The sequence below is a fragment of the Euleptes europaea genome, chromosome 10, assembly GCF_029931775.1.
Source record: "Euleptes europaea isolate rEulEur1 chromosome 10, rEulEur1.hap1, whole genome shotgun sequence".
Lineage (NCBI taxonomy): Eukaryota > Metazoa > Chordata > Lepidosauria > Squamata > Sphaerodactylidae > Euleptes > Euleptes europaea.
Window position 1 is genome coordinate 77,436,137 of NC_079321.1, and position 12,281 is coordinate 77,448,417.

Consider the following 12,281-nt stretch of genomic DNA (forward strand, 5'->3'; position numbering starts at 1 on the left):
ATTGTGTCTAGATCAAAGGAAGTAATACTACCAGTGTATTCTGCATTGGTCAGACCTCACTTGGAATACTGTGTCCAGTTTTGGGCTCCACAATTTAAGAAGGATGTTGACAAGTTGGATCGTGTCCAGAGGAGGGCGACCAGAATGGCCAAAGGTCTGGAATCCATGAGGAGAGACCTAAGAAGCTGGGTTTGTTTAGTCTGGAGAAGAGAAAGTTAAGGGTGTCAGAGGTTGTCTTTTGATTCTTCACTGAAGGTTTCCTGATTCCTTTACTAGCCATGCTTGGGCTGGCCAGTACAAGCGGTCAGGCTCTTGACATGAGTTAGGCCAGTGTTTGCATAATTGCTGTGCTGTTCCCATTCCCGATTTCCCCTGCCTTTTGCCTTAGCAAAGCGGCTGCGGGTCCCTTCAGTGGTCTCCTGAATGCCAACAGGCGTTTGATACGCTCAAACAGTTGTTCACGTCTGAACCAGTACTACAACATCCAGATTGTGAAAGACCCTTTATTGTACAAGTGGACGCTTCCGATGTTGCTATGGGGGGAGCCCTTTTACAGAAAGATGAGAATGGACATTTAAAGCCGTGCGCTTACTTCTCAAAGAAGTTTTCACAAGCCGAAATTAACTGGGCTATTTGGGAAAAAGAGGCGGCCGCTGTGAAACATGCTCTCACAATCTGGAGACATTTTCTGGAGGGGGTTGAGGTGCCCTTTGAGGTCTGGACTGATCACAAAAATCTGGAGGTGCTTAAAGGCTCTAGAAAGCTGTCAGCAAAGCAAGTTCATTGGGCGCAATTTTTTGCCAAGTTTCAGTTTGTGCTAAAACATGTTCCAGGAAAAGACAATTCATTGGCTGACGCGTTGTCCCGGCTTCCCCAGTACCGTGGTCAAGTCGATCGTCCTGTTGATTCCCTCTTCGCCCCAGAGCAGCGGGGAGAGGTTTCGGGGTTGGCCATGACTACCCAGGCTCAAAGCCGGACAAAGGATGCCGCTGTGACCAGCGGGCTCCCAGAGTCTTTCCAGGTGAAACTGAGCGAAGCCGCACTTCAGGAGGAGGGAGGCCAGACCCTTCCTCAAGCCCTCACTCGCCAAGGGGACCTGTAGTTTCATGGCAAACAACTCTATGTGCCTGAAACTGTTAGGAGGGATGTGTTAGAGTTGGTTCATGGGGCCAAAACAGCAGGACATTTTGGGTTTGTTAAATCTTTGCATCTGCTGCGGTGTCAGTTTTGGTGGCCGGGCATGAGGGCGGATGTAGATCTGTTTGTGCGCAGTTGTCCCACCTGCGCAACCTCAAAAAGACTCATGGGGAAGCCCCCAGGACTCCTCAAACCTTTGGAAGTTCCGTCTGTTCCCTGGGAAGTCATTGCCATGGACTTTATTACGGACCTTCCTCCTAGTTGGGGGAAAACAGTATTGTGGGTGATAACGGACTTATTTTCCAAGCAAGTACATTTTGTTCCGTGTTCAGGTTTGCCCTCTGCCCAAAAGTTGGCACGTATGTTCGTTACACATGTGATGAAATATCATTCTTTCCTACGTAAGGTAATTTCCGACGGGGGCACAATTTGTGGCGCACCTCTGGAAGGCCTTCATTAAATTGATGAGGGTGGAACAAGGGTTGTCTTCAGCTTACCACCCTCAAATGGATGGACAAACAGAAAGAGTCAATGCTGTGATTGAATGTTATTTACGGTGTTATGTGAATTACCATCAAGACAATTGGGTAGATTTGTTGCCCTTTGCTGAGTATGCTTACAATAATGCTCCCCATTCGTCAACAGGTCTTAGCCCCTTCCGGGTGGTTTGTGGCAGAGAATTTGGACCTTTTGGGAACACGGCACTTACCCCGGAGGTGGAGGGTGCAGGGGAAATCAATGACTGGGTACACGTAATACAAACCACCTGGCCTTGGCTCCAGAAAAACTTGGGACGAGCAAAAAACAAATATAAGGAGCAGGATAAGCATTGTTCACCAGGGTGGGATCTTAAGATCAAGTGTATCTGTCCACAAAAAATCCATGTTTAAATATTTGAAGGGACGTCATGTTGATGAGGGAACTAGCTTGTTCTCTGTTGCTCCAGAGACTAGGACACAGAGTAATGGATTTAAACTAAGAGAAAAGTGATTCCACCTAAACATTAGGAAGAACTTTCTGATGGTGAGGGCTGTTCGATGGTGGAATGCGCTGCCTCGGAAGGTGGTGGAGTCCCCATCTTTGGAGGTCTTTAAGGAAAGGCTGGATGGCCATCTGTCGGGAGTGCTTTGATTGTGGGATCCTGCATGGCAGGGGGTTAAACTGGATGGCCCTTGTGGTCTCTTCCAATCTTGTGAACTTGCTGGGTGGGAGCCCTGTCAAGAGGGTGGAGGGTGGAAAGTGGGGGGTCGGAAAGCATGGCAGTGAGCCTCGACGGGGTGGCTTGCTACTGCTGATACATTGCAGCTGCCATGAGCTGCCCCTTCATTTGCATGTCCAACAATTGCGCCCTCTGTCCGGCCATACCTGCCTACCCATGCATCCAGGGCACGCTGAGCACACACCAGGCTATCATGTATGACATCGTGCACACCTGTTTGCCCCTGTTGCCCCCTCACCCAGAGCCACCCTATGTTTGGCGGCCCTCCCGTGCTTGCCACCCTGACACCACCCAATAGAAGGCAGTTGGCTGCGGTTCTTTTGCCACGGCTGCTCACATATTCTCCGCCTGTGTCACAACTTATTGGCAGTGTTTGCATGGGGCCTGATCTATTTTGAGGGGGGAACTGGCCTGCGTGCCCCCTTTTCCCACCCTGGAGATCTCATTAAGGGATTTGGGTGGAGGCTTTGCAGAGTACATGCCCATCTTGGGGGCGGTCCGGCCAGTCTCCTTCCAAGTGGCAGGGGAATCACCAAGTGACTCAAGCCCAGGTGGAGTACCACATACTGCCATCCCAGGCAGGCTGGGAGTAGGAGGTGATTCATGGGTCAGTAGGCAGGTTGGCCGGTGCCTGGATCCAGCCTTTATACTGCTCCAAGGCCCTGTTCAGCTGTAACCAATGAAGTTGTGGATGTCCAAATCTGTGTGCTGGTTTTGCTTGCTGTGGGAGTGGATTCACTGTTATGCTCCTGCTGCCCTCTCGCCCACCCCCATTTATCACTGGGATGGCAAGCTGGACTGTTTGAATCTCGCCCAATAATTCTTATTTACAGCAGGCTGTTATCAGTATTGTGGGGGTGGGGAATAACTTCTAAAAATCATGTGATGTGTGGTGTGCTTGAAGAAGTGTCAAATGTGACACTGAGTTTTAGGCAACATTTTAATACTGTCATTCTTATTTATTTTACAGTGTATGCACCATGAATGAACCAGCTTCTAGCGGGACTGGGCAAGATTTTGATGTATTTAGTGTAATGGACTGGAAGGATGGAATTGGTACCTTGCCTGGAAGTGATCTAAAGGTAATATTTTTATAATCTTCAGTATGCTTTGGAACAAGTAGCATAACTACAGATATAGAGATATGCATGCAGAGGCTGCAGTTTAATGCTGTATAAAGGCTGTGTTTTTGATGTATACTCTTAGTGCAGTGGAATGCCAAAAGCAGTGGCAGTCTGTGGCAAAGCAGGGAACAGTCTTTTGCAGAGGCAAATGGAAATTCAAAAGTATGCATCCTTAACTTACTGAAAATGTAAAAATGCATATGATTCAGTTCATTAATGTGATAACATTGCTCTGTTTATAATACATTCAGTGTCAATTTATAATAGAATGGAATGCCAACCTGTCAGTTCTCCAGTGGAATGTCAATCTGATATCTGTTTCAACAAAAGCCTCATTACTACTTGCTTCTGTGCATTCTCAGGACAATCTATGCTACCATCAACGAACACTGTTACTTTATCAATTGCTAGAAGTGCCAGTTACTACTGCAGAGCATTCATTTCATTGACAGCGTTCTTGATCCCATAAAGGTTTAGTCTTATTTCCCACTTGATCAGGCAGCTTCGATTGACTGCTGTTTTCTAACTTATTCCAATTCACTTGGTATTTTCCATTCATTGCCAACTAGTACTTGTAGTCCATCGTGAATAGCTCAAACCTCTTGCTTTTTTGGAAGACGGGGTTTTATTATACACTCATGGGTACAACCTTGGTGGAACTAAGGCGGTGTTTGTAACCTTAGTCTAACAAAATTTCTTCTGATATCATGGAATGAATTCGCATCTATAGCAGTACCTGACCTCCTAATACAAACTAGGGAAGGATTTTCCTTCAAGAAGTCCGTAGGATATGTAATGACCTGAAGAATCCATCTGTGGTAGAACTGTTGAATCTCACCAACAGTTTCTCCTGAACACTATGAAGGAAATCCCATGTGGCAGAATGGACTTGCTTCATCCATTATATAGAGCAGTCTAATTTTAACTCTTGTTGCAGCCTCTGTACTTGTTTGCATTTATGAAGTTCAGGATTAGTTGTTTTCTTGTTATGTGCTCATGCGGCAGTCATTTCTGTCTTCTTTTTTAGGGGTGTGTGATGAACACTGTGTTCTAAATCAATTATTTTGTTCTTACAATCGGAGGAAGGGCTTTTATAACCTGTATCTATCCCATTCTAGCTTAGTTCTCTCTGTTTATGTGTAAACTCTTTAAAACAACTGACAACTGTAATCTATGTCTTCCAGGTTCCTACAGATCACAATTTTCATAGTTGTCACTAGTGGTTTCTGATATTCATCTGTCATATACATAGTCTTTCCTATTTTGTTTCCAGATTCCAAGGAAGAAAAAGAGAGCTGTCTGCAAACACTAGCTATTTAAAGGCAATTGATTTTTACCCTAAACTTAAAAATAGACTCTCTATTCTCAGAGATCTTATTGGTGGGTGGTTGTTGCAGTTATGCAGAAACTACCCCCTGGTCTACACCTTTAGTTTCGCCGGCCATTGTGCCTTGAATGAGTGTGTGAGAGCTGTTGCAGAATGTGACAGAGCAGCCCTCACAGCTTGGCTTTTTGAGGCCACTTGTGCTGTCCTGTAGATATGTTAGTTTACTTAATCATCTCTATGTGGGACTGCAGAGATCACAAAGAACAACAACTGGCTGTTTACCTATAACCAATGTTCTTTGAGTAGTCATCTGTACTGTCATACAACCTGTCTCTCCTCACCCCCCATTATCATGTTTTTGCACTATATTTCTGCACATGACACTAAGAAAGAACTGTTTGGGACAATGCTTTGTTTGCCCCCTTGAGGCATACATGGATAGCAAAGCCTTTCTCATGAGGAGAAGGGCAGGAGTGTTAGCTCTATGGTTAGTACTCTGTAATAGTCCTGTTCAGTCATTATGATTGCCCATAATTCTCCTGAATCATGCAATTACCATTTTGTCTAAATAGAGCAACAAACATGTGTCCTCATAAACCTAGTTTACCAGTTATGCATATTGAAGCTGGAAAATACACGTGCTGCCCCATTCACACGAAATGGCAACTGCAGGTTTCAAAAGAATCACTTGTACGGTGATCTCCCCTTATATGTGGTTGGATGCCAAAATCATAATAACTGAACAGAGCTACTATTTTTAAAGATGGCTATGCGCAGGCGCAGATTCTGTGTGACTGTATGACTACGTAGATAATCAGTCAAGCAACATCAGTTACAAGTAAGCACCCTATTTTTCTGATGGAATGTTTTTGAGTTCCCGTGAGTCACTAGACACCTATTTTAATTTCAGGTGGTTAATTTAATTTTGCCATTTTTAATTCTGTTATGTCTTCTTCACAGTATCCTCTGTACTATATCAGCATATGATTGTGATATTAATCTCTTAAAATATTCCTTTAAAAATTTTAATACAAAATCAGAGACACATTTCAGCTATTTAGTTTCCAAGGACAGAGTCCTTCCCACCCCATGGTCCCGCACTTACCTCCTTTTGAGGAACCCGGCAAGCCTTTCAGCCTCCTGCAGCTGACTGGCCCTGCCTGGGTGGCAGGAGCCTCTGGCAGCCATCCTTGGCCGCCAGAGAATGAGCAGGGGAAGAAAGGTGAAGTGATGCCAACAGGGAACAGTTGTTTGGCAATGGGAAAGTGGGGGAAGGAAGGGCAATCTCTGGGGACTCCTCGGAGCAGGTGGAAGGTCCAACAGGCCAGAGGCAGGCTGGAATGGACTGTAGCTCTCAGGAAGATGGGCTAGGAGAGGCTTTTGACAAATTGGAGGGTAGCGGGACAAGAGCCCATGGCCTGGAGACCAGTCATCCTATGCTTGGGATGCATTGGTGGGAGCCCGGGGAAGTCCTGCCCCAGGTATTTCTTTATAAGGTCTGCTTGGAGACAGCCAAGAAGGAAGGAGGCCAGGTCACATCCTCAGACAGAGGGCAGGCAGAGGCCAGAGAGAGAGGGAACCAGGGTGAAGGAACACTCCCCTCCACCCCACTTGCTGAGGCATTGTTCACAGGCACACTGGAAAAGGAGATGCTGGAAGGCATCTTCCAAACTCTGCCCCCCCACCCAACAGAGTCTGACAGTTTAGATTATTGTTTACATGCAAATGGCAGTTCTTAGAGTCTTGTTCATTGTCCCGATATGTTTCTTTGTGCTACACTGCAGTTGGTTTCAAAATCCAAATGACTAGTACAGATGAATTTACAGATGAGGTAGAAAAAGAAAAGCGGCTGTACAGATGGTCCTGCTGCTGTAGACAATAGCAGTCTAGTATGGGTTACAAGGTTTGGAACTTTTTCCGATTGGCAGGCTAAGCAGCATGTTCAAATCAGAAACACTTCAGTGCTTCAAAATTTCTGTGCACTGTGTAGAGGGACAGAAGGGTTGATAGCTTCAAAACTGAAAAGCATATATAAATGTGAAGTGTCCTGCTTTTTTTAATCGCTCTGAGTGAGTGCACACAATCACCATCACCTCTGGATTCAAGGACTTTCATCAAATTGGACAAGCTGCAATAATTTAAAATTGCTCCCTTGTAGAGTGGTGGTATATGGAGTATTTAGGCTTTCATGTTTTTCTTTTTCACAACTGCCATATTCCCAGAGTGGAATTACAAAGTGTGCCTAATGTATTGTCACTGCATTTAAACAAGTAAATGTATGAGCTTAAAAACCATCCTCAAACTAGACAGAAGCAGGGAACTTTGTTCAGAAAAACAACATGGTGAAAGCTAATAGCCTGGCAAGGGTAGCTAGAGATGCATCTACCATCAAACCTGTTTTGTTATCCAGTCTCTGCCAATGGAGGCATCATTAGTGTCTATTTGCAAGGGATGACAATTGTCTAATAACAGCCTCCTTGGGCTGATTTCAGGGCACAAGCCCACTGATTAACATTTGGGAATAGTACGAGAGCATGTGTATGAAAGAAGTGTGTTAAGGAAAAGAAATGCTTCTCAGGGTTTGCAGAATAAAGTTTATAAGTGTTATAATAAAGTAGGATGGATGGATGGATGGATGGATGGATGGATGGATGGATGGATGGATGGATGGATGGATGGATAGATAGATAGATAGATAGATAGATAGATAGATAGATAGACAGACAGACAGACAGACCTTGGAGTAGGGTAGACATTTCCTTTGTAAAGATCTGTGAAACTACAGATGAGGTAGGAAGGAATTTTATAAGGTACTCTGCCCCATGGAGGTTGTTTTGTTTAAAAAAAAAAAAAAACAGAATGGGAGACTACAATAGGAATGATTGGGAAGGTGGTGGTGAGAACTAGGAGTGAACATAAGAACATGAATTTGGGGTTTTGTTTTTGTTGTTTGTTTTGTATCCCTCTATACAAATGATTTATTAACCAGGGAATGGTGTCTCTTCATATAACCTTCTTAAGCCATGTTAATGGCTGCCAATCTGTATAAATTAACCATAGGTCTTACATGCAACTTTCTTGCATAGCATTATGAGAGTTGTAGTTCATCCCTGATCATTACCAATATGCTTTTTTTAAACTAAAAATAATAAAGGGATATCTCGCACCTTCTGTGCACACAGACAAGTGAAGTGGAAAAAATCAAACTTGGGTAAATTCTCCTATGTGATTGCTAACCCTGTGGAAGCTCCCACACTTCCTAGGCAATTGATTTCATAATTTGTTTTGATTTAAAAAAAAGCTAACCACAAGGCAGAAGGAAATGGAACCTCACCACCAACCGCAGCTGTTGCGGTGGCTGCATACCTGTTTGCTGCCATTCTCAAACCAGATATTGAGGCAAGGAGATCCAAGGCTCAGTTCCCAAGTGATAGTGACTAGCTATTGAGATGTGTTTGCTGTGACATTTGTGGAAGCCTAATTTGTTCTGGAAGCATAAAACAAAATGGAAAAAAATTTGGAGCCCAGTATAAGAAAAGGACAAAGAAACTAGGTATCCATGTTGGTCCACAGCAAAAATCATGTAATAATTTTTACATGCTATATGTTCAGTTACATTTTCAGTGGAATTATATTATGTATTTTCTAATGCTCACTAGATGGTAGCAATATGCTACATTTTTTTCTTTTTCTTTTAATGCCATTTAATTATAGACACCTATTTTTTTCTGCTCTAATATAACACTTCCCATCTTCTTGTCTGTAAAAAGGAAGGATTGGAAACTAATATGTATTTCACATATCCAAAGTGTCTTTTATATGGTCACCAGTATAGCCATCTCTCCCTAAGGTGGGTTCCAGAAGCTCATTCCTGTTGTTAGCTAATCCATAACCAGGCAGTAGTGAGCATCTGAGTAGGTCAGGTTATTATCTGAATCTCATCTCATGGACTCAGTAGTCTGAGCCCATGTGGCCCATTTACAAATTAGTTTACAGATTGTTTTTTACCGTCAAGTCACAGCTGACTTATGGTGACCCTGTAGGTTTTTCAAGGCAAGAGACGTTCAAAAGTGGTTTGCCATTTCATGTTTCTGCATTACAACCCTGGTATTCCTTGGAGGTCTCCCATTCAAATACTTGCCAGGGTCAGGGTTGAATGACCCAAGGTCACCCAGCAAAGGTCCATGGTGTGAGTGGGGACCTGAACCTAGGTTTACCAGGTCTTAATCCAAAATCTTAACCACTACACCACACTGGCTGTCTTATTAGGCTTACCAGATCCATAGCTCCATCAGCGAGAGCTTTTCAGCAGCACAGGACACGCCCTCGCACTTGGCGTGATGCACACACACGTCCCGCGCAACGTGCCTACATCCCTTCTGGGTTTACTCGGAAGTGATGCAAACGCTCTATCAATCTCTGCCGAAACTCTGTGGTTTCCATAGAGTATCTGCGGAGGTTGCTAGAGCGACCGTGTCGCTTCCGGGTAAACCAGGAAGTGATGTAGGCATGTCGCGCAGGCACACGTTGCTCGCCGGCCCTCAGCTGGTCGATGGGCAGCCCGATGGATTGGCGGGATTTTACCCACCACCACCGGGCACTTGGCAACCCTATGTCTTACAGAAATAAGTCCTCAATAATTACATTTTCATTAGTGCAGGAGAGGAGACATTCTTTTGGCTGTCTGATTTATACCCTACATTGTCATTTGAAAAGCATAGTCAAATCAGCCTTCTAAACAGTTGTGTGCTAGATTCTCTGGCAAAGTAGAATTGTAAGCAAAGAATCATGTTGGGAAGCTTGTGTAAAGTGGAAATATATTTTTAATAACATTTCTAAACCACCTTTCCACCTAGCGTAGGATCCCCAAAGAGATCAAACATTAAAACAAGATCAAGAACACTGAAGATTAAAAACACATAAGTATAACTACAAATTAAATAAAACAAATGAACAGGAGCAAGGGTCAATGAGAATCTATTAGGGATTGCTAGACAAAAGTCTTCATCTGTGGTAGAATACAACGATAGAAGGGGCCAGATAAATTTCCCTGTAAAGGCAAGATAATTCTATAATCTTAGTGCAATGACCCAAAAGGCCCTTTCTCATGCTGCCACATGTCCAACCTCAGATGGTTGGGGCTCTTCAGCCACAGCTCCAGGAGATGACTGGAGTGACTGGATACATTGATAAGGCAGTAGACAGTGCTTATGGTATGCTGGCCCCAAGCCGTATAGGTCTCTAAAGATCAATACTGTCACCTTGACTTGGGCCTGGAAGCAAACTGTGAGGCAATGTAGAACTAGACTGGAGTGATATGGTCTCTATGACCCAGCCCAGCCAGAGTTCTGACTGCAGCATTCTGTGCCAGTTGTAGCTTTCATATTCTCTTCAAGGGCAGCCCCACAACAACTGCATTGCAGTTGTTTAATATAGCTGTTACGAGGGTATGCACCACCGTGGCATTATCTTTTTTGGCCAGGAAAGGCTGCACCTGGCTCACTAGCCAAAGCAGGTAAAAGGTGCTCCTGACCACTTCTTTCACCATGCACAGGTCCAGTAGCAATCCAAATCTGAACCTATTCCTGTAGGGGGACTCCAACCAGGAAACACTTCAGTTCCTGGATGAATCTTTTCTCCCAACAATAAGAAGCAACTCCATTTTGTCAGGGTTAAGTTGCAGTGTTTTAGAACTCATCCATCCCAAAACTACTTCCAGGCACGGGTTCATGGTTTCCACATCCTCCCTGGGATCTGCTGGAAATGCAAGATAGTGCTACCATCTGCATATTGGTGACAACCCAACACAGATTTCCAGATGATCTCTTTGTGGGGCTTCATGTACATGTTGAAAAGCATGGGGGGTGGGGGTGGGATTGAATCCTTATGGGACCCTTAAGTCTAGGAGCCAAGGGGCTGAGCTACAGTTCTCCAGCACCTGTTTCTGAAACTTACCTTCCAGGACCAAAACCACCACAAAATGGTTCCTCCCAAACCTAACTCTGAAAGGCAGTCCAGGAGAATACTATGATCAATTAGCTTGGAATTATTATTATTAGGAGCTTGGAATGTAAAGCTCCTAGAAGCTATTGAGACAAGGTTGCTCCTTGTCGATCACCCCCATTCTTGGAATAGAACACAGCCCTGTGGTTTAAAGAAGGGTGGGAGATGTGTAGAAAACTTGTACTGAATCTGTAGGAGCGTGTTCTAGTGCTCGCTGGAAGACCGATGAAGTGGCAGTGACAACAGCAAAGAAGTGTAACTTCTCCTTCCCGTTCACCAACTAGTTCATGGCCATTCAAATTGTTTATGGTATCTTGACATTGACTGATGTGTAAATTTGAGCCTTTATTGTCTCAGGAACAGGAAATTAGTTGTGATTCCACTGCAGAGTTCTTTGCTGACCAAATCTCTTGAATGTACTCTAAATTTGATTCTGGTTGTCACATGGATCGGACTGAAGAAATATCTAACACATTGGTCTGTATGGATTATTTTGACCCAGTTACCATGATGGATGGTGACAGGATCTTGGGGTCTGTGAAGGCTGCTGCTTGTGCTCAGCTATCTGTGAAGGCTTCCATTTGTGCAATCCTTGTCCATCCTGATAGCTGAAATTATGGAAGAACCACATGAATGAGTTATCTACCCTAAATCAGTAACTGACTCAGGGCACCTCAGCCACTGAAAGAGGCGGTCATCTGTATCCTACTTAAGAAATAATTCTTACAGAAAAGCGATGTAGCCAATTATTGACTTGTCTCCAATTCCGTTTGTATAATGGAACAAAAAGTAGTTTTTTTACCTGTTTTTTAAAATCAGTTTCGAGTGAATGAATTTGGAGCACTGGAAGTGATCACAGATGAAATGGAGATGGAAAGTGTTAAGAAGGCCACAGCTACTACAACATGGATGGTGCCAACTGCTCAAGAAGGTTAGATAGTAATTTTGTTTGTGCATTAGTATACAAAAGCCAAGTTGTTTAGTATACCTGGCAGAGATTAAGATTTCTGAGAATTTTTAACTAGTAAAATGAAGCCCGTTATGCATGCAGAAGGTTCAAAATTCAATCCCTGGCATCTCCAGTTAAAAGGCTCAAGTAGTAGGTGACATGGAAGTCCTCCTGAGACACTGGAGAGCTGCTGCCAGTCTGAACAGACAGTACTGATCCTGATGGACCAGTGGCCTTATTCAAAATAAGGCAGCTTCGTGTGTTCATGTATCAATAATAGCATAAAGGTTGAAGTCCTGTTTTTTTAAAACAAGATTATTGGATAGTTTGTCACGTGGTAAAAGTGAAACATGACCACAGACTGATGTGTCCTTAGAAACCGCTTTACAATTTCTGATGATTGAAACGAAGCATATTCCTATGATATTGCTACATCAGATTATGTACTGTACTTTATCACTGATGTTGGCTTCCATTCCAGAATACGTGAAGGTAAAATATATTCTTAATTTTTCAAGTTCT

At 43.8% G+C, this 12,281-nt stretch overlaps 1 protein-coding gene across 1 annotated transcript in view; it reads left to right on the forward strand.

Moving 5' to 3' along the window:
- The first annotated feature begins 3,330 nt into the window (after positions 1-3,330).
- Positions 3,331-12,281, forward strand: part of L3MBTL3 (L3MBTL histone methyl-lysine binding protein 3) — a 137,474-nt gene continuing 128,523 nt past the window's right edge. The window contains exons 1-2 of the mRNA XM_056856280.1: positions 3,331-3,438; positions 11,630-11,741. Coding sequence (XP_056712258.1) covers positions 3,337-3,438; positions 11,630-11,741 — 214 coding nt within the window. The 5' untranslated portion in view covers positions 3,331-3,336. The remainder of the gene's footprint in view (positions 3,439-11,629; positions 11,742-12,281) is intronic.